The sequence below is a fragment of the Rhododendron vialii genome, chromosome 5a (genome assembly GCF_030253575.1).
Source record: "Rhododendron vialii isolate Sample 1 chromosome 5a, ASM3025357v1".
NCBI classification, from domain to species: Eukaryota; Viridiplantae; Streptophyta; class Magnoliopsida; order Ericales; family Ericaceae; genus Rhododendron; species Rhododendron vialii.
Window position 1 is genome coordinate 6,448,394 of NC_080561.1, and position 27,866 is coordinate 6,476,259.

At 39.2% G+C, this 27,866-nt stretch overlaps 3 protein-coding genes, 1 long non-coding RNA gene and 1 pseudogene across 5 annotated transcripts; 4 read left to right on the plus strand and 1 right to left on the minus strand.

The window, feature by feature from the left end:
• Nucleotides 1-3,214: 3,214 nt before the first annotated feature.
• Nucleotides 3,215-8,656, plus strand: LOC131325581 (mechanosensitive ion channel protein 6-like). Of its 2 annotated transcripts, XM_058357908.1 has the most exons (6): nucleotides 3,215-5,387; nucleotides 6,277-6,400; nucleotides 6,526-6,819; nucleotides 6,899-7,101; nucleotides 7,966-8,273; nucleotides 8,359-8,654. In XM_058357908.1, exons 1-5 carry the CDS (start codon nucleotides 3,469-3,471, stop codon nucleotides 8,255-8,257), a joined length of 2,832 nt encoding a protein of 943 aa, XP_058213891.1. In that variant the 5' UTR covers nucleotides 3,215-3,468; the 3' UTR covers nucleotides 8,258-8,273; nucleotides 8,359-8,654. The 2 variants fall into 2 exon arrangements, with proteins under 2 accessions (XP_058213891.1, XP_058213890.1); XM_058357907.1 differs by having other exon boundaries at nucleotides 7,966-8,656.
• Nucleotides 8,657-12,777: 4,121 nt separating this feature from the next.
• On the plus strand, nucleotides 12,778-14,063 carry LOC131327499 (uncharacterized). The gene is made up of 2 exons (XM_058360662.1): nucleotides 12,778-13,861; nucleotides 14,011-14,063. Exons 1-2 carry the CDS (start codon nucleotides 12,778-12,780, stop codon nucleotides 14,061-14,063), a joined length of 1,137 nt encoding a protein of 378 aa, XP_058216645.1.
• A 30-nt stretch (nucleotides 14,064-14,093) lies between these two features.
• On the plus strand, nucleotides 14,094-15,074 carry LOC131327500 (uncharacterized). The gene has a single exon (XM_058360663.1). It carries the CDS (start codon nucleotides 14,094-14,096, stop codon nucleotides 15,072-15,074), a length of 981 nt encoding a protein of 326 aa, XP_058216646.1.
• A 1,657-nt stretch (nucleotides 15,075-16,731) lies between these two features.
• On the minus strand, nucleotides 16,732-17,300 carry LOC131325585 (uncharacterized). Its single transcript, XR_009199743.1, has 3 exons — nucleotides 17,267-17,300; nucleotides 17,093-17,185; nucleotides 16,732-16,995 (listed from the first exon to the last, which is right to left on the minus strand). It is a non-coding gene; the product is annotated as an uncharacterized LOC131325585 (long non-coding RNA).
• Nucleotides 17,301-22,781: 5,481 nt separating this feature from the next.
• On the plus strand, nucleotides 22,782-27,866 carry LOC131325582 (uncharacterized; annotated as a pseudogene).

Sequence of the window (27,866 nt, forward strand, 5' to 3'; positions counted from 1 at the left end):
AAACAAAAACCGAAGTGCTTCCCATTTGACATTTATAAAACTAAATCTTTTGGAACCCAAAGATTGAGCTAATTGTTTTCAGGTTTAGCCGTTTAGATATACCTGAAATGAATACTCTAACATCTAATATATTGCACTAATATGGACAATTACTATGGCAAATTGTGAACTCAATAGGCATTATAAAATGCAATACAATAAATCAACCATATACAAACGTGAGCACACGATATTCCCCTCAACACATCAGTACATCACAGATTCACAGTTGTCCCTCCACAAGAACACACACACACACACAGAGACGAGTTCTCTCTGATTAGAGATGAACTCCATCAAAATCTAGCAACAAATTACAAAACTAACAGTTAAAAAATGAACTCCATCAATCACCAGTCCACCGCCGCCGCCGCCGCCGCCGCCGTGCCGCCACTCACTTCCAAAGACTGTGAGACTGAGAGAGAGAGAGAGAGAGAGAGAGAGAGAAGTACCAGATTTAGGTGTCGATCGGCTGCAATCGGCTACGAACGAGAACGAGAGATTGGTCCACCGAGAATCTGGAGATCTAGAAATTCAAAACTAAAAGTTAAAAAATTAAATCATAATGAAATCATCAAAACTATGGAGAATCGGAGATCGGAGACTGACGTGAGCAAGAGAGAGAGAGAGAGAGAGAGAGAGAGAGAGAGAGAGAAACGTACCACGGTAGTGGTAGAGTTAGCCGTTGACCGTTGTCGATCGACTCGATCGGCTGTGTCGCTGCGAGATCGAGAGGAGAGTGGATGTGGAGACTGGAGAGTAGGAGAGGTCCGAGCGGAGAGGACTGGCCGGAGATTTGGTCGCCGGTCAGAGAGACTGAGAGAGTGGGGTGGGGGCCGTCCGTGGTGGGGCTGGGTGTGGGTAGGGTGGGGTGGAAATCGGTGGAGAGCAAGAGGAGAGGAGACTGAGAACCCTAAAATGAAAGAGATGGATTTTTTTTTTCTTTTATACTCTGTTAAATTTGATCGGGTCGGGTGACCCGAAACTTAATATATGCAACCCGAAACCCGACTGACAAACTGTCGGGTCTAACTAAGCCAACCCGAACCCGACCGACTGTCTCAGTTTAAACCGTCCGAGGCTGAATTTTCGGGTCGGGTCGGGTCAGGTGGGTTTTTTGGACAGCCCTAGTCAAGATCGTTTGTATAGACAGACTTTTTGGGTGCTAAGATTTGTGAAAGGAGAATTAGGAATGCAAAAATAAACTTATTTTTGTTTTTCCTTTTTATTCTTCCTAAATTGTAACTACCATTAATTTGCTATGTGATTGAACTTTTAAAGTGGGTTCCTCATTGGATTTTGATTGTAATTTTTTACTTATTAGATTCCTCTTGTCATGACGAAGTAATAATTCACAAAAAATAGACGAAAAACTAACAATTGCAATTTTTTTTAAATAAGAACCAAAAAAAAAAAGAAAAGCCATTTAGCTTATTAGCTAGGCCAAACAACACCTTATTGTTTTGTGGAGATTTGGCCAATACAACAACTTTGACATCTTTTATTACATTGAGCAACCCACTTTAAAAGTTCAAGAAAATTACCTTGATTACTTGAAAGTTTAGACTTGTCATGTCCATGAAATGCAAGTCCTTTATTGAGTATACAATCACCTGATGCATTCAACCGCATTTGATAATGAATCCTACCTCCTCATGATTGCTTCAAATCACTCGTCTCATTGTATTGCTTTTTGTTTAGCAAATCTTCACATTTCCTCCACGCTTGAGAGGCCCTCGATATGAATTTTTAGTCTCTCTTTCTTTTTGCAAATTCGAAAAGCCATCACCAACGAAGATTCACCTCCCGCTTGGTCTCCAATATTTGGCTTGGAAAGATAGCAATAAAGACAAAAAGCGGCATCTTTTGCAATAATACATTCTAACTAACTAGGGAATTCCCAAGAGAAAGCCGGATTAAAACGTCGCAACTTTTTCCCCGAATGTTTTTCTCAGGAATTAAGTCACGGCCGGTTACGAGTTGGCAAGGACCTTTCTGTAGGAACTGGGGGGCGTGCTGCAATCCCTTGGACACCACAGGGCCAACATATCCCCTTACTGTGCCGTTTTGAGCACAAATTTAATTTAGGCCTAATTTGGCTTGGTAAGCCACTTGTTTTTTTTTTTTTTTTTTTGTCTTTATTTAAAACAATTTTGCCTTTCTTAGTTTGTGTCAAATTTTTTGTAATTATTGATTCTTCTCGGCGAAAGGATTCGAAAAAGTAAAAATTATAATTCAAACTCAAAATTTAAAAAAAAATACAAAAAAAAACTAAAAAGACAAAAAATAAACTAAAAATTGGAATGCCGGTTTTGTGAGTAGCATTTTTGTACTACTAGTCTACCACAACAGAAGTCAACCCCCATTTTCCAAACACACACAAGTCAACCCAAATACATGGGTCACCACTAACCAGCCACCATGTAGGTGATGGAAAAAAAGGAAACATGTTCCTGGTGAGTTCGGCTCCTCTCCGATCATTGGAGAGAACACTCTTTCTAATCTCAAATCGTAAATTTTCTTTTGCAATCTCATGTTAATAATCGAGACAGTTTAGTTTGTCATATTGTTCGTTGAGAACATTAAGTATATATACCAAAATCAAGATTATTGGATATCATTTGATATGATTTTGAAACATATTATTTTGCAAAAAAAAAAAGAAAGATTGTAACATTGAAACAAAATCCATTTCTATTTTTTCTTTGATATATACATGCGTTCCGAAATCATATCAAACGATAATCGATCAAACTTATCTTTGACTTGCTCGATTCTCTTAGTGAATAAAAAAAAATACCAACGGACCCAATTATTAAAGCGGGACCGATAAAGTTTTTCCCAGGCCGAAACCGGAGACAACTTCTCTCCAATCCATTTAGTGGGATCGGATCGGAGAGCGGCTGAACTCGCTAGCGGGTACCAGTAGCACGGAATAATTAAAGAGGTTGTCTTTTTCACAGAGGTTCCGTGAACAAACCTGTTTCACGGAGCGGCACGATCACAGCCGTCCATTCGCGCAATTAATGATTGAGATTCGTTTTCAATTTGCGCAAGAATTGATTTTCAATCCGAACTGTCCAAAAACACTTTGAACTGTCGTGATTAGGCCCGTAAAAAAGTTTTTCTATATCTATAATAAAAACCCCAGCCCTTGTCCCTTTCTGTTCCCGACCACATTAAATTCTCACACACGTAGTCATAAAGTCTGCATAACGGCGGACGCCAATATCGCCGGAGCTGTCCACCTGTTCTCTCTCCCCCTCCATTCTCCACCACCATTTTTCCTCCCCACAATATCGCCGGATTCTGAAGCTATCTTCGTACCCACGTTTTCTAATCATAGGATTTTGTTCCCATAACAGAAACAAACATTCTACCTTCGAATCTTTCCTTAAAAAACCTTTTTTCCCCATTGTTAAAGAACCAATGGACTTTCCTTCCTCGATCAAGAAATCATTCAAGTCCCACGGCTCCTACAAGCACATGCGCAAGATCTCCGCCGCCGGCGACGACGATATATACCACGAGGAACGCCCCATTCTCTCCGACCACCGCCACGTCGTGGACCATCACCGTCATCCTCGCAGCGACATGAACGACCGCCGCGAGGTCATCGTCAAGATCGACGGCTGCGTCGACAACGACGCCGTCGTTGGTAACAAGACGTGGCCGCCGGAAACCCATTACGAGTACCGGAATAAAAAAGACAGCGGCGGCGAGAAGGTGGCGGGCGACGGCAGCGGCGGCGAGAGTTTTTATTTTCATCCGGGGACGGAGGTGGATATTGAGGATCCGGCTTCGACGCTGGTCGGACGGTTTCTGGTTAATCAGAGAGAGCACGGCCAAGAACTATTTGACGTAGATACTAAGGGAATAGAGATGAGCGAGAAAACCCATAACAACACGCGCAAGTCGCCTCCGCAGGCCGAGAGTCCGGTTCATAGCCACCGCGTTACGGCCTCGAGAGAGGTCAAGGTTTCGTTTCAAGCTCCGTCGATAAATGCGTTCGACGTCCAACCCGAAAGGTCATCGGATGATGATGAGGAGGAAGAGGATGAAATAGACAAAGGCGACGACAAAACGGGTTCCCAGCAACAGTTTCACAACCGCCACCGGTCGCCGAGTTTTTCCTCCGCGGCCGATAACGGTGGCGGAGAGGTACTGAGGTGCACTTCTTTCCAAATGAGGCAGACCATGTTGAGGACGAAAACCAAGTCCAGGTTGGCCGACCCACCGCAGGATCCTAGATCCGGACGGGTTCCCAGGTCGGGCCAGTTGAGATCCGGGATTCTCGGAAGGGGTTCGGCCATGTTGGGAAAACCATCAGAGGGAGACGAAGACGACGACCCGTTATTCGACGAAGATCTCCCGGAGGATTTAACCAAGTCCAACGTCAATGCGCTCACTATACTCCAATGGGTCAGTCTAGTTCTGATTGTGGCAGCTCTGATCACTACCCTTGTGATACCGGCTTGGAGGGCGAAGGAAGAGAGAGGCCTCCAATGGTGGAAATGGGAGGTCTTGATACTTGTTCTGATCTGTGGAAGATTGGTTTCTGGTTGGGGGATCAGAATCATTGTCTTCTTCATCGAGCGCAATTTCCTTTTGCGCAAGAGGGTTTTGTATTTCGTGTATGGAGTGAGGAAGCCGGTGCAGAACTGCATCTGGCTGGGCTTGGTTCTGATCGCATGGCATTACCTGTTTGATAAAAGGGTTGAGGCAGAGACCAACAACAGGTTTCTCAAACTGGTGAACAAGTTCTTGTGGTGTTTGCTTGTGGGAGCTTTGGTGTGGCTGGTGAAAACCTTGATGGTTAAGGTCCTCGCGTCTTCTTTCCACGTGAGCACGTTCTTTGATCGAATCCAGGAGTCGCTGTTCAACCAATACGTGATAGAAACGCTCTCCGGTCCGCCTCTGATTGAGATACAAACGATCAAGGAAGACGAGGAGAGGACGATGGCGGAGGTCCAGAAGCTTCAGAATGCAGGAGCAATGATGCCTCCGGATCTGAGGGCCACAGCATTTGCGAAGAGCGGGAGGGTGGTGGGGAGTACATTCCAGAAACCGCAGAAGACGTTGAGCAAGAAGTTTTCGAGAGCCCATTCGAAAAGACCTGATGAGGGGATACCAATTGACCATTTGCATAAGATGAATCCTCAGAATGTATCTGCTTGGAATATGAAGAGGCTGGTGAAAATAGTTCGGCACGGGGTACTGTCTACCCTGGATGAGCAGATATTGGATTCAACTAATGGTGATGAGTCTGCCACTCAGATTAGGAGCGAATTCGAAGCAAAAGTTGCTGCAAGGAAGATCTTCCAAAATGTTGCTAGGAGGGGGACCAAGTATGCCTTTATTTCTGCTACCATTATCATTTTCTTCTGTCGTTCATTCATCTGCTTTTCAGTCATTGAGTTCCACTACAACGCGCAAAACCTTGCCAGCCCTTGAAATATGAGCAACAAAACCTGTCCATAACGGGAGGGGACTTACTTTCAAACAGGTGTTGCATGGCTGTTTTTCTAGAATCTTTGCTACCTCGCGAGATTGAGAACAGAACAGTTAAACGTGACATCCACGCTGCAATTTTTTCCAGAAAATTGCTGGTTCATTTTTTTCTTTGGTTGAACTCAAATGAAAGAGCATAGTCCACAACTTATAAACAGCTAGACCAAACAATATTTTACAACTTAGTTTAATTTTTTAAAGCTAATATTATAAGGTCTTGTTGATTCCCTAACTGAAGTAACAAATTGGATTACATATCTGGTGAGATCACATGATCATTTACGTATAAGAAATAGAAATAGTTTATGAATAGGATTCGTAGATGCAAAATGGGATAAAAGTTCAGAAAAAAGTGTAAGTTTAAAAAAAAATAAAAAAAACTCCGTATATATTTTGAAAAAGTGAAGAATAATGTATTGTGAGAGAATGATCTGTCTCGTAAAACGAAAGATAAATACTTTTAAAATAAGAACCGTAACAAAACGGGCCTTAAATTTAAAGAAAAAGTGTCTAATGGGGTTGCTCCTCATGAAATGAACTGCTGGCATGGGTGCTTAAGAATGGTTTTTCAAAGATTCTACTCTTTCTCATTGCAATTTCAATACAGATTTCATCGCGAAGTCATCATTTATTGGAGATGCTGATCATCTGATATGTTTTGATGTGGTTCTGTCGTAGTGCAGAACGTGTTCCATGAAGTATCTTGAATGATTTTTTTGCTGGCAGGTTCATCCATCTGGAAGACCTTATGCGTTTCATGCGAGAAGACGAGGCCATGAAGACCATCGCTCTCATGGGAGGTTCACATGATAGTGAAAAAATAAGCAAATCTCTCCTAAAGAACTGGGTGGTAAGAACTGGAAAACACAGTTTTCGTAACAAGGACAATTATCATCATTGTCAGTAGTCTCCACGCATCTTCTGAGTTTGTAGTCATCGCGTGAGTACTTAATCTGTTGCGTGTGATTCGTTTAGGTTAATGCTTTTAGAGAACGAAGAGCCCTAGCCCTGACACTAAACGACACAAAAACAGCAGTCAACAAGCTCCATCAGATGGTGAATGTACTAGTCAGCATCGTTATAGTGATTGCTTGCCTCCTCATACTAGGAATTGCAACCAGCAAATTTCTGCTCTTCCTCAGCTCTCAGATTGTCGTGGTGGCATTTGTTTTTGGAAACACTTGCAAGACGGTATTTGAAGCCATCGTCTTCTTGTTTGTGATGCATCCATTTGATGTAGGCGATCGGTGTGAGATTGATGGAGTTCAGGTATGAAAAATCATCTCTGTTCGGTTTCAACTTTTGGTGTGTTTTTGTGCGTAGCTAATCATTCGACATAACTTTTCAGATGATTGTCGAAGAGATGAATATCTTAACTACCATTTTTCTGAGATTTGACAACCAGAAGATTAGTTACCCGAATAGTACTCTTTCTACGAAGCCTATCGGTAACTACTATCGAAGTCCAGATATGGGTGATTCGATTGAGTTCTCCGTCCACATTGCAACCCCAGCAGAGAAGATTGCTATCATGAGGCAAAGAATAACAAGGTACAAAATGACACTTTCTCGCTTCCTCCCCCTCTCCTTCCCCCTTTTAGCATTTTCTCTTAGCATAACGATTTCTGCTACCGCGAAAGGGCAAAATTTTCACTTGATGACATCGGCTGATGTGCAATTACAAAGATGATTTTGATTTGGACAGACGATGAAGAATCACATTGAATCTCACAGAACACAAGAGAAACTAATGAAATACGTGGTTTGACAATGCGCTTAGAATGCCCACAACGGAGAGGGAAAACAAATTCGACAAAGATTACGATGTTTATATACGGTTACAGATCTTCCAATGTTTCTCTCTTTTAGAAACCAAATTCCAAAAAATTAATAAGTTCCTCCAAAACATGAGGCTGGGGGCGCTCTGCACAGACAGTAACTCTAGAGTACATCAGAATACAGGACACCTCACAACAAAGGACTAAATGGGTAAAACAAATGTGTGCCATGAATTGGAGCTTTTGCTCTGGTCATGTCTAAACACAGAGTCAGCCATGAGAAGCTTGTGTTGCAGACGCTTTAGGCCTCCCCAAATTTTTGGATTTCAGGGGCTCCTCCTACTTTTTTACCCCTTATAATAGTCCAACAAAAGTTCTCGTTTTTAATTTTCGCTTTAAGCCCCTGAAAAGTCACGATCAACTAACATGTGGACTTATTAAGACAATGTGAATTTCATAGAGAGAACAGGAGCATAGAACAATGCTTACAATACTGGAAGTCTGGAATGGCCATGATGTTCTAAATTGAGGCTAAGCAACCTTTGGAACATGCACTACTTCCATGACAATTCCCTTGAGATTGAGAGTTAAATTTCTATAAATGCGAGATTGATCGTTTGTTATGCTGCCATTGCAGTTACATTGAGAGCAAGAAGGACCACTGGTACACTTCCCCAACGGTCATACTAATGAACTTCGAGGAGTTAAACATGCTGAAGATGGCAGTATGGATGAGACACAAAATAAACCACCAAGACATGGGGGAGAAGTGGTTAAGGAGGGCACAAGTGGTAGAAGAGATGGTTAAGATTTTCAGAGAGCTCGATATTGAGTACCGCTTGTTTCCCCTGGACATCAACATTCGCAGCATGCCCAATACTCCAAACTCCACCCGGATGCCTACTACCTGGCATGCCTCCAATAAATGAGCAAAAGACTTCGAGAGTAAAATTTTCACCATTTGTCTTCAACCTTTTGAATTGTGCTAGTTTTTGTTTAGTGCACCAAAGGAGCAAATCATTTTTTGCAGGTGCAGCCCCCCCCGGGAAGAGGTTCGTCTTCTCATCGGAAGGGCTGAGCGGAATTAACCGGGCAATGGATTTCCATGCCCAAGTTTTGTGACAGAGTTTCGTTTACTACTTCTCTTGCGGGCGGAATTATATCATTTTGATCTCTTTATTACTGGTTGAATTTTGTTCAATATTCAGTTCATGATTTGCTGAACTTACTGATACGAAAGTGTATACACACGGAAAGAGACTTCACACATGCAGAAATATAGTGAAACCTCACTGGAATTGATGTTTTTTGAAACATCCCAAGGAATGATGTATTATTGATGAAGCTTTTTAATGATGGGAAAAGAAAAAAGGCCTTGGCAGTAACTTGTGAAGCACACAGTACACTTGTATCAACCTATTGGTGCTATTGATTTGGCCAGAAATTAATGGAAAAGGATTAGTGAAAGAGAATCACTCCAGATTTCGCTTTATGAATTAGGTGATGAGTGGGTTGGGGAGATTGTGATTAGACTGGTGAAGGTTCATAGTTCATACCTATGGGCTATATTGATGGGTTGAGTTGGGTTGGATGAAAGTTAACGTTGTTGAGTTCGTGAAGTTTGACGCAAACTTTGTTTGCCACTTCATTAACTGTCGTGGTTCAACCCAAACACGGTTATAACGATAATTAGTGATGTATAAATTTGTGTCTAAGGACCAATAGACCGATGTAATTGCGTTGTTTTTGTGTGTTCTTACTTTCAATTTTTTTTTATCGTCAAAAGAAAATTTCATTACCACGAGGATAAAAAAGGAAATCACATACAATATGAAAATAAGAACATCAAAAGATTCCCAAAGAGTTCAAAGACTCTTTTAGTGCCGCTACAATGCTTACATTTTGCATGGACGTCTATCTCCCGGCACTACTTGATCGAATGCTCCACATAAAAAACACTATAATCGATGGATTTGTCGAACCAAACTTGTGTTTGTATTCTCTCAAATAAAAAATCCATGACTCAATATAAATATTATAAAATCAACCACTTGAAAATGAAGGATGCTATATATACAGTCATAGACCAACCTGAAGAGAAACTTTATCAACTTAAAAAATTATTCGTTGCCCAGGGCACCGGACCCGTTTCCTGACACACATTAGCATGGGGTTGAAGAGACACCTAGGGCACCGAATAATCTCCCGGGAGCTCTGGATGGTCAACCATCTTTAATAATTTCTTTCTTGTTTTTGGGTAAGTTTTCTCATTTTATAACCAACCAACTCAAAAATCTGGGTTGAACCCACAATACAGAAACCTATACAAAGGGACCTATACCAAAGAAACTATACAAAGGAATTAGATCTGACCACAACTTCCACAAAACAATCTAGAAAGCAGCTAGCCTAAAGAGCACTACTTTAGCCTTTGGTTCTCAAGAGAATTTGGGAATTGCTTCCAGGTACAAATTCGCAATCCAATACTCCATTATCCTCAATATACTAGCAAGAATTTCAAGAGAGCTCTTCTGTTCCAGCCACCAAAAACCCTGGAGTTGGTCTCAATCCATAAGTGAAACTCCTGCAGCTAGTGCTAGCTTGACAAGAAGGATTTTTAGAGCTTTACCATTTTAGTAGCCAATAGCCCAATTAAGGTCCATGTCCCATGCCATGGCCCTCCTCTGTAATTGAAATCTGGCCAGGATGATTTTCCAGATGTTTTGTGCTCTCAATGCGGTGAGACTCTGCGGAGGAAAACCAAAAAGAGATTAAATTCCTTTCGCAGGCGGCGGAAATCATGGGCATCGCCGTCACTATAGATCCCACCGTACATCTATTGATGATCTGAACCGTTCACTTTGTAAAGTTTGTAGGGCTCGTACAATAGTTTATTCTTTTGAGAAATTAGTCTAATTGGGTATCGATAGATATATTAAAATTTGAATTTTCGTTTATAAAATAGATGTTCATGGATAGTTTAATTTTAAAGAATCAGACCATCCATTTTACGATAGATATATTAAAATTTGAATTTTCGTTTATAAAATAGATATTCATGGATAGTTTAATTTTAAAGAATCAAACCATCTATTTTATAACTTAAAATCCAACTTTTGATATATCTATCGATGTCCGATTGAGCTAATTTTTGCATGAATATACTATTATGTGACTCTTACAAAATAAACTGTTCAAATTGTAATAATAAACCTATGGTATCACCTACAATGATGGTGGTTGAAAACCCATCATTTTCACCGCTTGTAGAAATAATTTAATCTAAAAAAGTTACAGGCAAACGGGTACCTTTGAGATGAGTGAAGTGAAGTGCACTTGATGCCTCTCTTATACTTTCATGCACATAAGCAGAGTTCGATTCCTATAAGCAGCTACCTCACTGCCCAAATCTCCTAATATAGGGCAAATTAAGTTTAACCAATGAAAATAAAATAAGTACTCCAAAAAATGGTAGAGTACCTTTGAGAGTCGAAACTCGAAAGACCACCTCTCTCTCTCTGTCTGTCTCTCTCTCTCTCTCTCTAAGCTTATGGAAAATATTGGGGGAATTACATTTCAGTGAGAGTTGGGGCAAATAATGCCCCATTCATGGAGAGGTTTTTTCGGAATTGCATAAATATAGAATGGAGGAAAAAATATTCCCCATACATGGGGTCGGCTGTAGTCGAATATGGGTTTCTTAAGCTGCCCCTTTATGAATTTAAGTTGCCCCTTATATGGACCTAAGTTATCCCTTCTATAAACTTTCTAGGTATTCAATTTCTTGAGTATTTCTTTAATCTCCTTACCATTTCTATTATTTTCTGAGAAATTTGGGATCTGGGTTATTTGCAGATTTGCATGAAAACGGACCAACTGAAATTCTCCATGCATGAAACGGGGGAAAAAAAATTCCCAAAACATGAAGTCGGTTTGTAGTCAAATCTGAATTTGAATCTAAGTTGCCTCTTCTATGGATTTAAGTTGTCCATTCTATGGATTTAAGTTGTTCATTCTATGGACTTAAATTGTACATTATTTTTTCTAAGAAAAACAGCTAGTGAAACAAATTAGTAGCTAATAGCATAACTTCTTCACATTTTCAAGTAAAACCAAACAAGAAATTTCAAGTGGCAATTCCTAAAATCTAAGAGCAAAAGTATAAAGTGAATGCTAGAAAACGTACATCTTATTTTCTCTATCATTTCTCTTTCTAAAAAATTACCCAAAATACACTAATCTCAAAGTACTTTAAAAATTCAAATCTACAAGTAACCCAAATTCCAATTTCCTTGGTAAAATAATAGAAATGGTAAGGAGATTGAAGAAATACTCAAATACTCAAGAAATTGAATACTCAGAAAATTTATAGAAGATGCAATTTAGGTCCATACGAGGGATAACATAAATTCATAGAATGGGACAACTTATAAAATCCAAATTCGACTAAAACCGACTCCATGTATGGGGAATATTTTTTAAAAAATTGGCCTAAGGTCCATTATATCACGTTTCAAACCCACTAAGTCCATTGATCAAGTTTCTAACCCACTAAGTCCACTAATAGGTATTTGATAAGGCATAAGGTCCGTTTCATTTAAAAGATAAATAATACCTGATTGATTTACCCTTACATTCAAATCCCTTATTTTTAGCCCATTATCCCCCCATTATCCCCTGTCGTTTGAATCCAATTTTTTTACGTTACAATAGAGAGTCGGAGAGAAATACCGTGAAATCAGGAAGATAGTGCTTGATATTGAGATCATCTACTATTACTCATTCGTTAATCTCGAGTCTTATTCTGGTGTTGGTGATCTTTTGTTCCTTCTCCGGTGATCGCGAATATTTCCTTTTCCCAGACGACTCATTCCAAGAATTCCAGGCCCTAGTCTCGTCTTCCTCCCTCTCTGGTAACTCTATCTCTCTATTGATCTGTTGCTTTTGATTTCGTTTTTGACATTGATTTTGGTGTATTTGAAGTTCCCTTGTTATTATACATATGAGAATTGCAAGTTATAACTGTATAAGAGTCGTATCAGACTTTGTACATAACGTTACTGTTGTTATATAACGTTATATAACGTTAATATTCTCGTTTTCAAATTCGCTGTATATTACGTTATTGTATTTATATAACGTTATGTTTTGTGTTTGTAACGTTGTAACGTTGTATGGTTTTTGATATATAACCACGTTTTCAGTTTTTTGAATTGCAAGTTATAACTGGATAAGAGTCGTATCTGACATTGTACATAACGTTACTGTTGTTATATAACGTTATATAACAACAGTATTATCCTGTTCATATTCGCTGTATATCACGTTATTTAATTTATATAACGTTATATTTTGTGTTTGTAACGTTGTATGGTTTTTGATATATAACCACATTTTTCAGTTTTTTGATTTTTCCGTTTTTTTGTGTGTTGTTATGTGTGCAGTTGTCATGGATTCAACAATAATGTTTCTTTGTAAGTATGGGTTGCAGATTCTTCCGGTGAGGTTATCGGGTGGTGGTAGGTTGAAGGATGTCTTAAGCAATATTCGTAATAGGTGGGAAAATCTGTCTGTTGGTGGGTTTTCTGTTTCATATGCTTATGAGGATGGATATTGTGCTCTTCATAATAAATCTGATTTTGAGAACATGCTTTTCTTGTTTAGTAATTGTGATCGCATAAACGCGAAGGTTGATGAGAATAAACATAGTAGCAGGTTAATTGTTGGTAGTACTATTAATGAAGTGGGTGATGTTGATGAAGTGGTTGATGATGAGTTAGAATATGTGGATAGAATGGACCCCGCGGAAAAGTATTGTAAACATGCTGAGCCTAGGTATTTGACTGAAGCTTGGGCTCATTTGATAGAGGGTGTTGGACAGGAATTTCCATTAGGTGTGAAGGAGTTCAGGCAGGATCTGGCTAAATATGCGATTGAGAATGGCTTTATGTACCGTTTGGTGAAAAATGGCAATATTAGGGTGACAGCTGTTTGTGTTATTGTAGGGTGTGGATGGTACGTGCATGCTATTTTAAATAGAACCAATGGAGTATTTCATATTACAAAGTGTCATAATGAGCATAATTGTGGTTCAACGTACCGAACCAATAAGCATAAGCGTGTGTCATCCCGTTTGGTTGCGAATGAGATAGCTGGGATTGTCGAGAAGAAACCCAAGACTTCACCTATCGACATGATGGATATGTTTACGGACAAGTATGGTCTTGATCTGTGCTATCATAGTGCTTGGTTAGGTGTTGAAAAGGCAAGGGGGGGATTATATGGAGATTATGAAGGTTCATTCGATAGGCTTCGGTGGTACGTTGAAGCTGCAAGGGCTACGAATCCAGGGAGCGTTTTGAGGCTTGAATCTGATCCTGTAACAAAGGAGTTTTCGCGACTGTTTGTGTCGTTTGATGCTTGTATCAAGGGGTTCAACTACTGTCGGCCTTTTTTGTGTCTGGATGCGACCCATCTGAAAGGTAGATTCAAAGGAACACTCCTTGCCGCAACAGGGAAAGATGCAAATCAATGTATGTTTGTGTTGGTTCTTTATATTTTTACCTTATGTATTAGATTTCATTTGTACAATTTTGAATATATAACATTGTATGTTTTATTATGAGAAGCTACACATGACAAAAGTTTGCATATGATATAATATTTTATAATTCATGTGCAGGTCTATTTCCCGTAGCTTATGCAATTTGTGATGCTGAAAATGAAGCTAATTAGACTTGGTTTCTTGGCCTTCTAAAGAGTACAATGTCCACTCGTCCTATTACCTTTATTACTGATCGTAATGCAGGTCTTGTAAACAACATTCCTGTTATGTTTTCCGGTTGTCATCATGCATACTGTCTCTATCACATACAGTTTAACTTGAAGGATCACTTCCCGGGACGGTTTAGAAAAGGTTTTCAGAACAGGCTCGTTGAATTGTTCAACAAATGTGCATATGCTTCATCGGTGTCGGTTTACAAAGCTGCTGAGGAAGATTTTTACCAATTTGGCGGAGATAAAGCTAGGACCTTTATTGCGAGTGTCCCTAAAGAGCATTGGAGTAACGCGTATTTCGAAGGTCAACGGTATGGTGAGATGAGCTCTAGTGCTGTGGAGTCGTTTAATAATTGGATTCTTAAAGCTCGGGAAATGCCTGTATTTTATTTAGTTGATGAGCTTCGTCGCAAAATTATGAGGCAAATGGCTGCTAGGAGAGTAAAGTCGATGAAATGGAATTCAGTGATTTGTCCGAAGATGGATAAGAAGTTAGCTCACTTTATCAAGAAAGGAAGGTCGTGGAGGATCATTATGTCAAAGGGTGGGTTGTACGAGGTACGCTGTCGTATCCCAAAGGTAGTATCTGTTGAGGAAAGGACCTGCTCTTGTGGTAATTGGCAATCTACCGGTTTCATGTGTAGGCATGCTGCAACAGTTATTATAAAAGCTTGTGGAGGGGAAGGAAATTTGGTGGACCATATGGATCCGTTTTACCTTGTTGATGCGTATCAGCGTACATATGAAGAACCTATATATCCGGTTGTAGAGAGTGACATTCCTGATTTTACGAAAGAAGGTGACCGGGTTATAAACCCTCCACGGAATAGGCGGCCAACGGGTAGGCCCAAAGTTAAACGCATTCGTTCAAGGGGTGAAGAGTCATATACCAGGCCTAATAAATGTGGGAGGTGCCACAAGGCCACAAAGCACAATCGAAGAACATGCAAAGAGCCAAGCGATATATGATGCAAACGGGACAAATATGAGAATAAAGGAGAGATTAGGATGGAGAATAGAATAAAGTTGGGGGTTTGTTTTTTTTTCATTTTTTTCATTATTCATGCCTGAATATTAAATTGTTTCTTTTGGATTATGGATAAATAAAGAGTTTAATGTTTTGTAGACATGAGTTGTGCACATTTTGAGATATTAACGTTATATAACATTATATAAAGTTATCCCTTCTCCTTTACAGGTGCACATCAGTTCTGTACAGTTTGATTAAGTAATGTTATATAACGTTATATAACATTTTATATTCTGCTGTCCAGGAACACTGTATTTATCGTTAATGTACTTATATAACATTATATATTCTCATTTTATTTTTTAGTTACATATGACATATTTTTAAAAATGGCCATAAATGTTCGTAAAATAGTAAGAGGGAAGGAAACGTCTTAAAGACACCAACAAAAGATAACAGAATAACATTAATCTTATTCTACTAACATTAGCAACAAAACACTTCAAATACTGGACAGAGGCAGTGTGTGCCATTGTTAGGATCAACTGTGTTTGCCATTATTGACAATTCCGGCAACAGTTCTGGACAGCATCAGCTTGTAGCCGAACAGGACAATAGTAGTATGCAGTAGCAAACAGCAGCAAACGGCAGTAGAAGGAGCTACACAGTTGATATATCACAGTTGGAGCCACTATTAATTAAACCAAGGATTCATCATATGCCACACATAACTGCATCAATCAAAGGACAGACAATACCCAATATGGAGCAGAACAGAACAGTAGTAGAAAACAACAGAACAGTAGTGTTAAAAGCAAATCAGAACATTACAACTGTTGCAAGAAACATAACAGCCGCAATATCTTAATTCCAACAACTTTTATATAACCATATATACGAACTAAAACATGTCAAAAATCTAATACAGAACTGTGGCAAATATCAGATTGCTGTCGTATAAGTCAAAGTTTGTTCGAAATGAGCCATCAGAGAATTTTGTACCATCTCCTTCCACAAAAAAAACTGTCATTTATCCTTACAAAAAAATTAAAACCACATTTGTCCCGAGGACACCATCTCACTCCCCATATTACAATCTCACCATCATATCACTCTCCATATCACAAACAGTCATTGCGACCCCTTCCCCATCCTTCTAGCTTCCCATTTCTTGATTGTCCAGCTTCTACCTTCATCGTTCAAAATCCGAGAGACTAAACCAGCTCTAAACTGATCAATTTCTGTCTTTGTCAGTGATTTTGTGATTGGTTCAAGGTGCGCCAATAGTTCCATGAGCATGCAGACGATAACCCCACAATCAACCCTACATAGTTTCGAGGCCAATAAGAATGATAAGTTTATTTGGAGTTCTTTGCAAACTACTGTATGTACGAGTTTTATGGAGTTTCGAAGCTTACGATATATTTTCTTGTTGTGGAGCATTTTGAGGTGAGCATATTGGAGCATCGAAATTTTGTTCTTGAAAGAGTATCTCTATACCGGTACTTTTGTTCTTCAGCTCATCATGCCTGTCATTCATGTAGTTCTCCACGTATTTTTTCTACATTTAGAAAGGACAACATTAGTGGTGTTGATATTGTTCGTGAATGGATTTATGACTATTTGCATATATGAAATTACTACGTGTACCACAAAGGTAGCGTCTTTCAGAATTGGATCTCTGCCGTCTCTCTTCTTCAACGAATTGTAGTGCATCCATTTCTTTTTCCTAACATCATAGAAAAGAATGGTCTAATGGTACGGACTAAATTTTAGCGGTTTGTCCCCGCTGCCATTCATAGGGAATACCAAGTACCAATAATATGTAGTCCCATGTTGCCGAACGTTTTCAAACACACGATGGAGCTTTTGGTCTAGCAGAACTGTTCTCATGTCGCTTTTCTCGTTGTGCAGTATAGTCTGTTGCATTCAAAAAGGTTTTAAGGACATTAGACAGATGATCATATATAACCTTAAATAAGCAGGCAATTACGAAAATAAAATATATGTTTCTTACCCAGATGGTGCATGGGAAATATGCAACGTTACCATGGTTAAGCTTATCTTTTTCCAGCTGGATTGTTAACATACGAGCTAGACCATCGATCATCTGCATTAGTTTCCATATTTAGTTAACAATAGAATCGACCAATACCCAGTTTGATTTGTATATAAGATATTATTGCCATACCCAATTTGAGACGTCCCCTCCTTGCAAGAGTTTCATTACGTCTTTCAGGGGTATAACTTCTCTCGTCACATCACTAGTCCAGACGGTGCAACTGTTATCACACGTTTTCCAAAAATAATTCAGCAATTACTTGAGATCAGATCAGAGGAAAAAAAATATGAGGTTATATGCCCAAAAAAGATTATGTTAATGCAACAAAAAACTTGCATAAGGTTGCCACTGACGATATTGCATGGAAACATGCAACATGCAACGAAAAACCAATATCACGTAATCATTTGAGAATTCAGTATTAGCATTATCATTCAATAGTGGCAGTAGCTTTCTGTTGATATGAAAGCCTAGAACTGCATATAGGAAACACCAAAATGTTGATGTCTGATAATGTGTATGCACTCCCATATCATGTTTTGCCTTTTCCATTACTAGGATTGTAGAGGGAACACAGTGTACTATGTTAACTAAGTTGTGGTACACTAGGAGTATGCTTCTATATATTTCAGATTATCATATATATCTTTTTTCACTTATATTCTGTAAGTATATCGTTTGGGTGTTTGGATTGGACAGTGAGTGAAAATTATGTATACGAACAAACTGTCAGCACAGAGATAATTTTGTAAACAGCAGCAGAGATCATATAATGCAAAAATTCCATATGAGGTTATATTATTGTAGTATATTGACTTACTTGAGATCTGCGTCAGAACAGTCAACAATTTGACGCAATAGGTTCGCATCTTTAACCGGGAGCAAGCGAATCAATGGTGCTTCACTCGGATTCCACTTTTGTTTTGATGATTTCTTTGCCCCTTTTTTCAAATCAACGTAGACAAAATCGTCTAATCGCTTTTCCACTCTGGTGAAAATTTTCTTCACTCCTCTAGTCAGGGATGATGATTTCACTTTTACTTTGGTTTTCCCCTTCTTCCTTTTAGGTGTGTCGCATTCTAGTATACTCGTGTATGCTTCAACGGTTGTACTGTCCACATTTGCATCTGGCACCATTATGTGCTCTGGTCCGCCCTCATCCTGGACAATTTCAAACCGTCCACCTTCTTCTTCTCCTTCTTCTTCTTCTTCTTCTTCTTCTTCTTCTTTGTCCACATTTTCAACTTCATGTATCTCTCTCCCGGCATCCACTTTTTTATCTTTGGACTCCGTCTCACCCACATTTTCGCCGATCTGTTTTCCCAGAAATAAACCAGTTATAATTGTATATATAACCTAATATTTTTAACAAAATATATAAAAGTTCTTATATAACCTAAAATATAAAAACATTACTTTACCGGGTACGTTTGTGTGACAGAGTGTGTCACAATATCATCAATGATGTCTCCGACTACTTCTAGTTTTTCTTCAACAATGTCTTTCTCTATGAGCATGCCACCAATCTCTGTCTGTAAAGTAATGTTTTCGTGTTCTAGGTGATCTTTATCAAACTGTGCCGAAATGCCTTCGAATCCGAAACTAGGTGTTGTGGATTGTTGATGCTTTGTAATCCTTCTCCTAAGTTCAGCAATTGTGGCAATTTTCTCCGAGTTTTCCCTCCGAAGCTCAGAAATTATCTGGTCCTTTTCCGCATTTTCTTCACTCAACTTTCTGATTATGCCTCGGAGGGCTACCACTTCATCTTGCTCATTATCCGTTTCCTCATCACTTGTATCCTGCAAGACCTCATCGCCCGACGTGTCAACTGCCGTCTTCAACTTAGCATCCTTGTCATCAGCCTCGTGACCGGGGACTGGGGAAAACCTGTACAACTCTTCCTCTTTGTTGTTTGGCTCTAACTCTGAGGATAATACCTTTAAAAAAATATAATAAACAATGATGTTTATAACTCACATCTACCACTAAAACTGTTCATATTGGATAAACTATGTAACTTAAAAAAACATATAACCATATAAAATATTTACCGATTGCGGATCAAGAGAGTCCAATTTGTTTGTACGCAGTTCCTTGGTTAGGTCACCAATCCTCCACTTGATGAACCTTGGTATGATTTGTGGATCTCCTTGTTTAATTAAAGACACATGCTCACAAAGCCAATACTGTTTTCGAATATATGCACAAATTAGATTAAAACATACCAAAAAATTGAAAAAGCTAGGAAAATTATAAAAAGTAAAGTCATTGTTACCATCAGTCCCATTACGCATCCTCCGACTTTTGTTGGTTTTGAAGAAGCACTTTTGTTTAGTTCTTGAATGATGTCTTCAGTTATGAAGGTTGCCCAATCATATGACGTGCTGTTATGCAAAGATTCAATGAACTCCAAGTAACCCCAACTCACCCTGGCTTGTGTATTTGCAAAAAACAGTGTGCCTATTAACAAAAGGCATAGGACACGCGCCAAGTCCTTCGCATCCTCCAAAGTTGCACATTTAACAGCCTTGGCAAAGAATTCCCTTAGTACCGGAATGGTCAATATCCTTTGGCCTTTGGGACCTGGGCAGAGACGATCCGCAAAATCTGAATTTGGAACCCTTGGAGTTAGATTTAGTACAATCCTCGTACTACCAGATTGTATCCCAAATATCAGTGTAACCTCTTTGGCTGTTATTCTTACAGACTTGCCACCCAATTTGAATCTCCCACCCGTCCCCTCATATTGATTTACCAACTTTAATACGTCAGTATCACTTTTCCTTACGTAGGCCTCATCCAGATTTGCTTCGACAATACCCAACACAAGCTCTGCAAATGGTGTTTTCTTGATCTCCTGAATTTGAAGTGGTGTGAATTCCCCGGTAGGAATACTCTTTATCAGTTTTACCACAGTATTTAAAGTTGACCTGCAAAAAATATAAATTGATACAGAATATCATATATAACCATATATAATTCAGATTACAAATACATATAGAACTTTTCACTAGTAAGTAATTCATATGTAACATTATATTAAGGTTTATATGGAACAGCTAACATTTGTATGCTGTTGCAATACATTCAGAATGGTACATATTACCATATATAACCATATATATTTCAGATAACATCATATATATGCTTGTACATGTTAATATAATATATATAACATTATATCAAAACAATCATATACATATGATCAGGTATCATTACCTGTGCTGAATGTGCCTCATTACTTTTTGGGGATTATTAGACATCCCGATTTCCATTTTTTCTTGTTTTCGTATGCCTTTCTTGCCCATGAACCTTTTACTTCTTTTACATTTCTTCCCCTTTTCCTTTTCTTCTTCATCCCCCTCTTCTTCATCCCATTCCTCTTCTTCTTCATCTTCCTTTTCTTTTTTTCTCACCCTAGCTTTTATGTCCTTGGATACTTGAGACCTTGTTTTCCTTTTAAATCCTTTGTCAATCTTTGTTTCTTCATTGTCATTACCTCTTTGGATTTTCCGCACTGCCTCAGAAAATCGTGTCACCCTCTTTGTCGGGGTTTGCAGATCTATAATCACTTCAGCTTCCCTTTTAGGCCTTTTCCCCTTTCTCTCATAAACCTTTTCAGTCTTTGGCTTTGTCCCACGGTCTTTGATCTTCACTTTTGACATGGTAACCTTTTTAATTGGGGTTGGGGAGGAAGTTTGGATAGTTGTCTCTACAGCAGCTACTTTTGATGCTTTCCTCTTCATTGCGGGCACCTTTTTTGCGGGGGAGGGGGATGAAGACTTGACTACCTCAGTCTTATCATAATTGTCTGCCTTTTTTCTTGCGGTTGGGGAACGCCGGATAGTTGGAGTCTCAGCAGCTACTTCTGGTCCTTTACTCTCTCTTGCTGCCACTTTTTCCCTGGGGGTGGTAGAGGTAGACTTGATGACCTCGGTATTATCGTCACTGTCCTCTATATTTATGCTAGTTGGGTCTACTGTCCGCTTTCTTGGTGTCTTCTTCTGCCTCATCTGTTTTTTGTGGGTCAATCATTGCTAATGGACGAGCTTCTGCTGCGTACGTCACAGGTACCAACTCTTTCCCTGTTTTGTTAGGATTTGTCATTGCTGCACATACAATAAAAACATTAAACATATGGAAACAAACATGTTTATATGTTTGCAAATGGATTCGATAAATTGATATTACCATATATGTTCCATGATATCAGCGGGTCAAATGAAAACCTAAACGTTATATAACCTAAATATTATACGTCTCATTATACACTATATCAGTCAAGTATATAACCATATGTATCTTATATACAGATGGAATACCATATATTAGTTGATTTATGTTATAGCTGTCAAACCAATTAAATTTGATTATTGAAATGGTCCGCGCAGCGGCCTGATTGATTACAATTTATATCCAACATTGATATAACCATATATACTCGCAATCAAAACCCTAACATTAACTGCCAAACAATTTATATAACCATATATACATAAGGAACACCATATATTCGTTGAATTTGGTTATAACAATTAAACCAATTAAATTTGTTTATTGAAATTGTCCGCGCAGCGGCCTATTTGGTTCGAATAAATATCCGACATTGATATAACCATATGTACTCGCAATCAAAACCCTAACATTACTTGGCCAAACAATTTACATAACCTTATATATAAGAATATAAGAATAAACTGGATTGATCATAGATTGATATAACTATATATACTTGCTACCAAAATCTTAACTTAACATAACCAAACCAGTTATATAAGCATATAAACTGGATTGCTCAAACAAAATCATAAATCATTCAGAAATTTTCCCGAATAACTTGTTTGAACAAGGAATCAAAGTGGTTAACAAACAATGATCGAAAAATCACCTAATTGGTCCGAATATATATCTGACATTGATATAACCATATGTAATCGCAATCAAAACCCTAACTAAAATTAGCAAAACCATTTATATAACCATATATACGGAGGGTAACATACCTAGTGTATCGATTGCGTCGTATGATCTGACGGCAATATGAGTGCGAATCACGGCGACTAGAACGGGTGAATCACGGCGACTAGAACGGGCGAATATCGGGTGACAAATGGAGAAGAAGTTCCGACTGGAACTATGGCGTCGAACGGAGGAGAATAACGTACGACTGAAAAAATGGTGATGAACGGCGACGAAGAAGGCCGTTGGCGATGTATGGTTTTTCTGGAAACGTCTGTATCGTCTTTCTGATAAGGCGGTGGGGGGGAAGGGGGGAAAGGGGGGGAGGGGGGGTTGGTTTTGTAATGGATGTTAGAGTTTTTTTCGGGATATGTTCAATTTTGAAATGGCAGTTTTTGAAATTGATGAAAAAACGTGGCAAATTATTTTTTAAAAACAGGGGTATATTAGACTAAATAGGGTTATTATATTCTTACTAATAGGTTAGTGGACTTAGGGGGTTTTAAAATTTAGAAGTGGACTTAGTGGGTTAGGAAAGTGCTATAATGAACTTATGAAAAATTTTCCATTTTTTAATATTTTTTCCTCTATTCCACGGGGCATTATTTGCCCCAATTCCCCCAAATCCGTAGGTATCTAAAATTACACTCATGAGTTGCAGAAAATTACCGCACCAGATCGACAACCGCTGGTCTCAAACATGAGAAAGCGACCCAGAACCAGCCTCGACACCGCCATCGTCGACGTTTTGGCGGCGAGAGGTCGGCGAGCTCTCCTCCAGAAACTTCGCCCACCGTCTCGCCGCATCCGAGGTGAAATTCCATCTCGTTCCCGTTTCACTTGTAAATAATCTACCAATTTCCATTCCCATTCGGATCACCTAATTTTTCCACGCTTTTGATTGTGACTTACGTTTGTTTACTTGCCCGAAGATCATTGGAGAGTAATTTTGTTCACCCTCGCGATGGTATGCTCATTCCGTGTGTGTTTCACAACGATAATAGAAAGGGTTAATTTCATCCAAATTCATTTGTTATGAGACTATGCAAAAATCCAGCTTAATCTGATATATTGGTAATCGTTTGTGGTAAAAGTTCAAATTTTTAGTCAAGAATTTAAAAGAAAATAAATAAACTCCTAGATGAAGGTGATATTCGATTGAGCTGAATTTTGTCACGGTCTCCTAGAAAATGATTTTGGAAAAATTTAACGATTTTGATGAGCAAAGTGAGACTCAGAATGAGCATACCCTCACTGAGGGTGAACAAAGCGAGAGTGAATGGAATTGCTCCCTGATCGCTTGGTTTGTATGTGGTAAGTTTGGGGTTTCTGCTGATGATGGTTGATGAAATTTTCCATGTTAGGTTCGGTATTGGCGCGATTGATGCCTAATTGGGCGTATTATTTGCGTCTGTTTGTAAAAAAAATATCTTTTTTTTTTGGTCCCAATAGTATTAGTTGAGGTGTGTAAGTTGACCTACACACCTGAGTTATCGAAAAAAAGAAACTGCATATTTTAGAACAAGAGATCTTGGTTTGGTACCCTGCCATGTTTCTCCTGTGTTGTCTGCGTAATTGCAGCATAATGCTCTGTTTGGAATTCATGGATTGTGGATGGATGGAATAATAAATGTAAGCTACTTTGGTTTGTAAATTGAAGATGTGTATTCGTCAAACTTTTCCTTCACTAGTCTTTATCCGAACAGTCTTAATATTTTGTGCTAGAAGATTTTTTTGATACAGTGGCAGAGTGCGAGATTCATGTCGGCGGATTGATAAATGTTGCTATCTTAGGCAGGTCAAATGTAAAGTTCGAAACTTTATGTTTATTACGAAGTTTCTTATTATCCGTGGTGAAAACTTTGAGTTCATGATATTTTGAACTGCAATCATCCTTGTACATGGAAAGGGAAGGACAGTGCCGTATGGTAGATTGTCCTGGGCAATTCAAACAGTCCGAATGCACTTAAGAAACAGGGCCAACAGACAAAATACCAAACAGAAGGGTTCTAAGCAAGAGAAGAAAGAACAGTGAAAACAAAATAAATTCCAACTACAATGCACCAATGTTCAACTTTTTGATCTTTTCCTTAAAAGTTTTTATTACACTGGTGAGGTGCCAGGCAACAAACAGCTAATCCTGGTTAGATTTTTTAAAGAAATATCCTTGGGTTTTTGGTTTTTTGTAGTATTTATTTAACTTACCTTGCTTCCCACAAGTAGTTCGGTGCATGTTTTTCCATGCTTTGTGTGCAGGTTATTAAATTTGTTCGTTTTGTTTGGACTTTTCGTTTGTAGCCTATCCATTGTAGCTCTCACTTTTTGGCAAGTGAGGCTTCGGTTGAAAGGTTTGGTAGTGTTGTCCAACACCCCATCTTTTCTTTTGTGTTTCCTACAGTAGCGTACAAAATTTCATTTGGAATTCTTTCATTTTATAGGATCTCGTGCTCCGACTGGATATCTTGAAAAAGCTGGTAAAACACAGAGGCTGTGTTAACACAGTTAGCTTCAATGCAGAGGGCGACATCCTTGTGTCGAGCTCTGATGACAGGAGAGTTATACTCTGGGACTGGGAATCTGGGAGTGTTACATTATCATTTGATTCTGGTCATAATAACAACGTTTTCCAAGCAAAGATCATGCCTTACACCGAGGACAGAAGCATTGTTACCTGTGCTGCTGATGGTCAGGTAATCCATTATCTTAGAATGATTATTTAGGACTTCATGGTACGAAAGGGCCGTGGTTGATGTGTCAGTAGGTCCATGGGGGAACCTGTAGGTACATGAGAAATCTTGAATTGCATGGGAAACAAATTGGTGGTTATAGCATCTGTTAGGGAGAGAAACTGCTCCATGGGGTCTGCCCACATGCACGCTAAAGCTCGATTCATTGGGAATAAACTGCAGACCTCACATCGATATCACATGCCTAACGAAAACTCTTTGGAGCTCATATCGCTTAAAAACATTTAAGGCTTGTAAGCAGTGAGCCCATCCAATGTGTTAAGACTTAAGAGCCAGCTCTTTTCCCTTTTATTCAATGTGCAACTATCTATCACAAGTCTCAACGATATCCCCCCTCACGTGGGAACCACTTATCTGTCCTTAACCTAGATTGTGCAATTTCGCGTTAAGCATTGGCCAAATTATTACTCTCCAACACCATGTCCTTGGGCACTGAACCCACTCTATCTACAGCGACCATACTCCATCCTGAGCCACCTTGCCCGTCATGCTGTGTGCACTAGGAATATCCTTACTTTCTCTATGGAGAGTCTCCTAGGATATTTTTATGTTTCACCAAGAGTCTCTGAACCAACCATCACGATCAGTGCCCCTCCATAGATCGTTAGCCATAAGATCTGATACGGTTTTTATGCATCAAGCATGCTTGTCACAGAATTAAATTCTTGCTCTAGTACTCTTCCTTTTCAAATCTAAAATTTGGTTTGTTATGCTGTTATATCTTATTCTACAGGCTATATCTTGTGAACAACTGAATTTTAAAGTGTTGTTCTTAATGAATATAGTGCTCAATTTTAGGTAAGACATGCGCAGATTCTAGAACGTGGGGAAGTGCATACAAAAATGCTGGGGAAGCACCAAGGTCGTGCTCATATGTTGGCCATTGAACCTGGAAGCCCTCATATTTTGTACAGCTGTGGTGAAGATGGACTAGTTCAGCATGTAAGTCATGATCATCTTGCTTCTTACACCTAAGGGCCGCCACGTGAAAATAATACCAAACGTTAGGTCTGTTCCCAATCTCCCCTAGTAGACATATTAATGGAGACTTAATTGGGTCCACTTTTCTTCTTTGAAAAGTTTAGTTGACCTAGGACCTCTTGGTACTTCTAATTGTTAATGAATCATGCTTATGCACGCTGTTTTTCTTGAATGTTCTTGTTTGTTTTCCCCGCCTTTCGAAATTCTGATCTCAAATGCTTTGGCACACTTGTTCTCACAGTTTGATCTGAGAACCGGAGCTTCTACACAACTTTTTACATGTCAGTCCCTCCGTGACCGTGGTTACATGCCAATTGTCAATCTAAATGCAATAGCAGTAGACCCAAGGAATCCAAATCTGTTTGCAGTTGCGGGGTCTGATGAGTACACTCAACTTTATGATATCCGGAAATATAAGTGGGATGGTTCAACTGATTTCGGTCAGCCAACAGACTACTTTTGCCCGTCCCATTTGATTGGTGACGAGGAAGTGGGAATAACTGGTTTGGCATTCTCGGATCAGAGTGAGCTTCTTGTCTCTTACAACTATGAGTTTATCTATCTCTTTGCAAGAGATATGGGGTTGGGTCCCAATCCAACTCCAGCTTCTCCAGTGTCTATTGGCGGTGATGCAGGTGAAATGCAATCTGATCATCACTCCTCAGGATCTCCATTAAATATGGATGCAGAGGTTAAATTTGATCCCCAAGTCTACAGGGGGCATAAGAACTGTGATACAGTGAAGGGTGTAAACTTTTTTGGGCCCAAATGCGAGTATGTTGTGAGCGGGTCAGACTGTGGGCGGATTTTTATTTGGAAGAAGAAGGGTGGGGAGCTTATTCGCGTTATGCATGGAGATAAGGATGTCGTGAACTGCATTGAGTCTCATCCTCATACCTCTGTTCTTGCCAGCAGCGGGATTGAGAAAGACATAAAGATATGGACTCCGAAAGCCCTTGACAGAGCTACTCTTCCTCCGAATATTCAAAAGGTATATTTTGTCATATTTAAGTAGATAATTGAAACTTAACAATTTTGGTGTCTCATCAATTTTCTCGCTTGGTGTATCCACAATGTTACCCATGGATCGTTTTTGGTGTGGACCACAAGATGGACCATATATCTAATTGGGTTTTCCTCTAATGTATTGTTTCAAATTTTGAAAAACATAAGTTCTCAAACTACTTCTGTTGTCGGAAGACTTAAGGTAAGGCGACCTCTAGATCTTTGGCTTTCTCATGTTTCACCGGATTAGACGATATCATTTTATTTAGCTATAAACCCGCAGCATAATATCCTTATCCGGGCTACAAGCTATGTGGCATAGAGAGGTAGTTCTGTAATTGAAAATAAAGAGAGGGAATCGTCACTATCTAATGGAGATTACGCAGCTTAGGATACGTCTTTAAATCCCTGGCTTCCTCATTGATGATACGAACGATGACTCCGGTTATGATAAGGATGCTTATGAAGATGGTGGTGGTGATTCTTGTGATATTTTGAATTGTGATGAGTGTAATGATCCCTGTAGTCGTGACAACTACAATGATGGTAATGAAGCCTATCACAAAAATTCCAATGGTAGAAGACCCTGATAATGATTGGGATAGGGAAGGTTTTGTTGGTACTGAATTGTGCCTTTGACGATGGTTATGTTAATGCTATTTCACTTTGTTTCCAGGTGAGGCCTAGGTGGAGGGGCTGGAAGTGCCACATGGCGTCACCCCAGAACCTGATGCTGCAGTTGTTCTCACTTGATAGGCGAATGCCAAGTCCAGAACATGGTGCAGAGAATTCTGCAGCAGGACGCGAACTGCTAGATCTTTTCTTGACATTTGACACCAACAGTGATGATTCATCAGATGAAGCGAACTGGTAGAACTACGTTTGATAGATGGTGCACATTAAAGTAAAGTTTATTATACTTCTACAATTGTACATAATATGACAAACAAGCGCTATGGTGGGCTTTGGTTTTTGATTCGTCCGTTCCGTTTGAACTTGCATCTTTCCTTTATTTATCGCTCTTCTCTTGTAGTCTC

Coding starts and splice junctions, on each gene's coding strand:
- LOC131325581 (XM_058357907.1), top strand. CDS start 3,469: ATGGACTTTCCTTCCTCGATCAAGAAATCATTCAAGTCCCACGGCTCC. Junction 6,401..6,525: donor CTCTCCTAAAGAACTGGGTG/GTAAGAACTGGA, acceptor TGATTCGTTTAG/GTTAATGCTTTTAGAGAACG. Junction 7,102..7,965: donor ATGAGGCAAAGAATAACAAG/GTACAAAATGAC, acceptor CTGCCATTGCAG/TTACATTGAGAGCAAGAAGG.
- LOC131327499 (XM_058360662.1), top strand. CDS start 12,778: ATGGATTCAACAATAATGTTTCTTTGTAAGTATGGGTTGCAGATTCTT. Junction 13,862..14,010: donor AGGGAAAGATGCAAATCAAT/GTATGTTTGTGT, acceptor ATTCATGTGCAG/GTCTATTTCCCGTAGCTTAT.
- LOC131327500 (XM_058360663.1), top strand. CDS start 14,094: ATGTCCACTCGTCCTATTACCTTTATTACTGATCGTAATGCAGGTCTT.